This window comes from Condylura cristata, unplaced genomic scaffold (assembly GCF_000260355.1).
Source record: "Condylura cristata isolate star-nosed mole 26May11 unplaced genomic scaffold, ConCri1.0 scaffold00021, whole genome shotgun sequence".
Lineage (NCBI taxonomy): Eukaryota > Metazoa > Chordata > Mammalia > Eulipotyphla > Talpidae > Condylura > Condylura cristata.
Genome location: NW_004567122.1, coordinates 12,104,204 through 12,109,636, shown reverse-complemented (window position 1 = coordinate 12,109,636; position 5,433 = coordinate 12,104,204). Strand labels below are relative to the sequence as shown.

At 33.8% G+C, this 5,433-nt stretch overlaps 1 protein-coding gene across 3 annotated transcripts in view; it reads right to left on the bottom strand.

Moving 5' to 3' along the window:
* Nucleotides 1–5,433, bottom strand: part of AP3S1 (adaptor-related protein complex 3, sigma 1 subunit) — a 46,219-nt gene that overhangs the window by 13,452 nt on the left and 27,334 nt on the right. For all 3 annotated transcript variants that reach the window (XM_004686645.1, XM_012727974.1, XM_012727975.1), the window contains exon 4: nucleotides 985–1,056. In XM_004686645.1, coding sequence (XP_004686702.1) covers nucleotides 985–1,056 — 72 coding nt within the window. The remainder of the gene's footprint in view (nucleotides 1–984; nucleotides 1,057–5,433) is intronic.

Genomic DNA, 5,433 nt, shown 5'->3' with positions numbered 1-5,433 from the left:
TAAATAAAGGTATTTTTAAAATAAGTATAGTTATAATAAAGTGCAGTAACTTTTTAGTGGTTACATAACTACATTTATTTGCAAAGGCCTCATTAACTGGATACTTAAAACTGATAAATGTTCATATATGTAATTAAACTTCAATTTTTTTAAATCGCCGTTTTTACTAAAACTTAAGCAGATTCTTTTCAGACCATTTTATTCAATGGCTTCACCATTAATATGTATCATAAAAATGGAATCTCTTACTCCTAAATTCCTAGTCACCAATACTCTACAATTCTGAGAAAAGCCAGTCATTCTTTCAGTCTCTCATTTTCAGCCTTCAAGAGACCATCAATTCTATTTTCTTTCATCCCTATTATTCTCCCTTAGTTCATTTCTCTTGGGAATTCTGCAGTAGATTCCCACATGATTTCCCTGTCTTTCATCTCCTCCTACCAATAGATAAAAGGTAATCTTGACCACGAAACTAACACAAACAAAACAGTAATATCAATTAAAAACGTGTTTACAAATATCAGATTCCTTGAAGTCCCAAGCCCCATGCAGCTAAAGGCACTTCAAATTTAGTTATCTTGATCAGTGTCAATCTTCCTTTCACAAAAAGCCTGTGTTTGCTATTTCTGCTTTAAGGCCCAGGTTGTCTTGCTGCCTAAAAATTATCTACTAATCACTATAAATACAGTTTAACACCCTCTTAAGTCGGAAATAAGTGTTCAGTCCTGTTCTTGCTAACAGTATGAACATATTGTTACTTATTAATGCCACTGCTTCCTCCTCTACATTGAAATTACTTAGGATAGGGTCTAAATCTTCACCAAGCATGGTGCTTGGCACATAGTAAAAATGATTTGTGAATGAATAATAAAGGAGTATAAAAATAGTATTATTCACTAGATCCATTTTTACTTTGACGAATACAAATTAAGGACTCATTTAAACAAACAGTTTTAAAAGTATAGTTTGATATAGAAATAGTACCTTGTCTACATGGAAAATTAAATCCAGTTCACAGACATTTTCAAAGCACTTGTCTAATGTTTCCACAAATACCTACAGAAACAAAAAAGGAAAAAAGGTTAAAAGCTTTTGAGAACTGTACAAGGTTATTTAAATCTATTAATATGACAATTTTTAATTGTAAACTAAAACTTTATTATTGCAATTCTCTTCAATTAAGTTATCTTAAGTGCAAAAGAATAATTATAGACCATTCTTCCTATAAACTACTTTGCACTACATTAATATATAAAACAAAGGAAATTTTAATAAAAATAACTAAGAATTTGCAATTCCTAGCCCCATTACTTATAAAAGCATTTAAAAATATTCAAAATAAGCTTGTTGTCAGGAAGGGGAAAATTCTATTAGAAATACTTATCAATGACCCTCTCTGGTGGCACAACAGGTTAGGGCACAGCCTGTAAGCTAGTCATAGCTGCTTCAGTGTGAGTTTCATCCCAGGTCCCGGAGGTGATCCACATGGTGTAGCTGACCTCTCCTGTCTCGCCCGCTGCTCCCCTCAGCAGTGTACGCTGTCAATCTGCCTGTTCTGCTCCCCACTCTCTCTCTGGTGAATCCTCTCACCGCCCCTGAGTCTCTGGCCTATATCCCAATCTATATACATAAATAAAAATCTTAAAAAAAAAATACTTATAATAGATGGGTACAGTACAAGTCTCTATTGTATACTATGTAGCCAGTAATTTTTAATTAACATGTCAGTATAAAAAGTCACTAAAAATTACTTATGGAAAGAATATAGACATTTGGAATCAGATTAAGCTGGATTCAAAACTCTGACTCAAATATCTTATATGATCCTGAGTGAGAAAGGGTTAACCCAGCAGACCTAGGTTACTCAAACCCTGCACATCCCCAAAGAGCCTGTTTTCAGGCTAGCCCTGGCTAGCGCCTAGGAGTTAAGTTCTAACTTACGTTCTGTGTTATATCAGTGTTTTTGTATGCATGAGGTCTTGGGCGACACTGTTCCAATGTGAGCAAATAGTTTATGTAGCAGTGTGATTTATGAACATTTCTTTTTCTCTGAGAGCCGAGAGCTTCTATATCCATTAGCTTTGAGACAGTGCATATAGAACAGACCTCTTAGAGCTACCCTAGACATAAAGCTAGAGTGAGCTTCTGTGGTTGGCAACATTTTATCCTGTTGTCACATATTATTTCTTGTGTGATTACATCTCTGTGACTCCAGTGAGACTGGACACCTGGAAACTTATACCTGGTTCCCATTAGGACCTCCCCTCACATACTTTGATGATTTTACTATGTATTCCCTTACGGTAATAAACCATAATTATGAATATAGCAGCTTCTGAGTCTTGGAAATCTTAGGCAACAATTGATATATTGGGTATCTCTGACAACAAGCCATCAAAAATGAATCTCTTAAGTTACACTTTATAGTAATTATCACTGACTATGCGATCTATCCCTATTTCTAGTCCCACTATCCACCATCCAGATAGAATGACCATAAACCTTACTATCCAAACAGTAAAGGATTCCAAATAAATGGGATCCATTATTCATCATCATTATAAAATAAAAATTGTGTGTAATGTTTACATATGATAACAACCTGGAGTAACAGATTTAAAAACCAGGATTGTTCCAAATAAATTGAAATTTAATCTATGGGACAAAGAATAAAATCTAAACAGCTCCTTGCTATAACTGGTCAATTTACACATGGCCACAATTCAAGGAAGTATCCTGGCCTCAGTGTAGATGGCAAGACAGATAAAACAATACAGATTTGTTACTATCAATGTATGACTATTACCACCTTGCACCAGGGGTTGGCAAATGCTCTGCAAAGGTCCAGAGAGTAAATACTTGAGGTTTTATGGACCATACAGTATAACACAAAAGAAGTCATAGACAATATATAAACAAATGACCATAGTTCTATTCCAATAAAACTTTATTTACAAAAACAAGTGACACGTTGGATTTGCCCTGCAGACTGTTGCTTGCTGGCTCTTGACTTAGAACAAACTCACTAAGAGAAATAATGTATCTGTAGTATCCAAGAATATAGTTTTACTCATAAGATTATCAAGCATGGGGCATAAACAGATTGACTTCAAGTGAGCTATTTCAATTTTACAGTAGTAATTTTTACATATTACTAAGTCTTCACCAAAACTTCATCTATTTTGCATCAAGGTCTTGGTGACATGATCTCTGAAATGATTTTATTCATTTTATTAACAACTAATTCAGATTCATTTTCCTTAGGAGGACTGCAGAGGACAATGTTGCCTGAATACAAAAATAAACATGAAACAAAAAAAAAATTTCCTACTTAAAAAAAGATAATTATTTTTGAACAATGTCATTAACTTGAAAATACCCTGAACACGAATTTATGGAAATTGTAAAGAAGTTGAAGGAAATAAAGCCATTAAGATATGCACTCCCACTTTAGCAAACTTAAATATAAGATACATACAGAAAATAATACAAATCATAAGCTACACCATGATAAAGTAAACATTCTGTGTAACCAACACCCATCGAGTTTTAGAATATTGTCAGATGACTAAGAATTTCACTCATACTCTATCATTCACTATTACCACTAAATGATCCACTATCCAGCTTTCTAACATTATAGACATGGCTATTTCTGAAAGACATTTAAATGGAATATTTAAATGGTCTTTTATGATGGCTTCTTTTACTTGTTGTTATTTTTATTAGTTTCACCTTTTATTACATAATAGAATAGCTCATTCATCCTCACTGTCCTTTCAGAACTAAAAGAGAATGCTAACTAAGGAAATAAGAAATTGCTGCTGTATTATATTCCACAAGCAGAAGGATAAAAAGAGCCAAGAACTAGAAATGACTTGGTAAACAGCACCCTCTTGTGTTTCATAATAGAAAGTTTAAGTCAATTTCAAAGTGATATCAGTACTTTGTATCTACTAATTAATCTCAGGTCACAAAGAATTCAAAAGCCAGTGAGAGAAAAATTACTTTTAATTAACTGAGAGATTAATATTTTAAGTTTTTCTTCATTTAGTAATTGCCTATTTTCCAAAAACAAATATAAACTACAGATATTCAGAAAGTCACATATGTGTACAGTCTCCTTTTCCTGTGCCCTTCTATTAATACAAAGTCCTTGTGCTTCCTGTATTTTTAATTACAAATCTGTATCAGAGTTATAAAAGATAACAGGAATCTGTTTTGAAGCAGCTAATACTCAGTACTTAAGAGAATAAGTTTAGAATATATCTATTAAAATTCCAGCTTAATCTCTAACTATTAAATGTAGGGAAAGTGAACCCAAAGTCTTAGTGTCTTTATTTTGGCATAATGGCAAGTATCCATGCAGAAGAGTTCTTTCAGTGATAAAACGAATAAATCTAAGGGCTTAGAACAAAAAAATAATAATAAGTATTAGTTATTTCTATAGTACTATAAACATATGGAGAAATAAAAACGTATATAGGTCAAATAAAAACACATTCTTTATTGGTGGTCATCTTTTCATGCCACTGTAATGGTACACATGGATGTCCTAGTTACACCATCAACACCACTAACAATGGTCAAAGGAAATGCAAATGTGAGGTTCTTAGTGGACTGTGAGCATTTCTGTTAAATGTCAAGAGGAACAGATCTTACTGTTGCTAATCTATAGTAAAAAATGAAGTACATATTAAACTGATTATAATATAAGGAAATTACTAAGCCTAAGAAAAGGAGGCAGAAACTCAAGCACCCTAATATACCAAAAGAGCTAATATTTTTTAGCCAGCAGAAACATGTTCTGGACAGAGAAGAATTCTCTCAAGCCATAATAAGAAAATATCACCAAAAACACAATAAAACTAGAAAATGAAGATTGAACTTTAAATCAGATTAATTACCTTTGAAGAACAACTATGAAGAAAGCCTATCCTGTACTTAGCACGTAACATTCAGAATCTTGAGGTGTGCAAACTGCACTTGACTCAGTATGTAACTAAATTCAGACTAAATTTCCACTAAATCTGGCCTGACAATAACATGCCAACGACGACAATATTAGTACAAGTAGAGACATTTATTGTGTATCTCATTCACTAGGCCTACTCCCTCCAACAACAGATATAATATTCATTTTTAATATAGTAAGTACTCACTTAGAACACTTGGAACATACAGAAAAGAATAAAGCATAATATTTTAAAGTTTCTATAATTCTACCACCCATTAAAGTGGTATGATACAAAGCATAAGTAGCTTGTACTATAAGAAATTTAGGGCCCTCCCTGGTGGCGCAGCGGGTTAAAGCACAGCACTGAGAATCTAAAAGCCGCTTCCGCATGGGTTCGATTCCCGCCTGCCCCGGAGGAGACCACATGGCGTGGCAGACCTCTCCTGACCCGCCCGCTGCTCCCCTCAGCAGTGTAC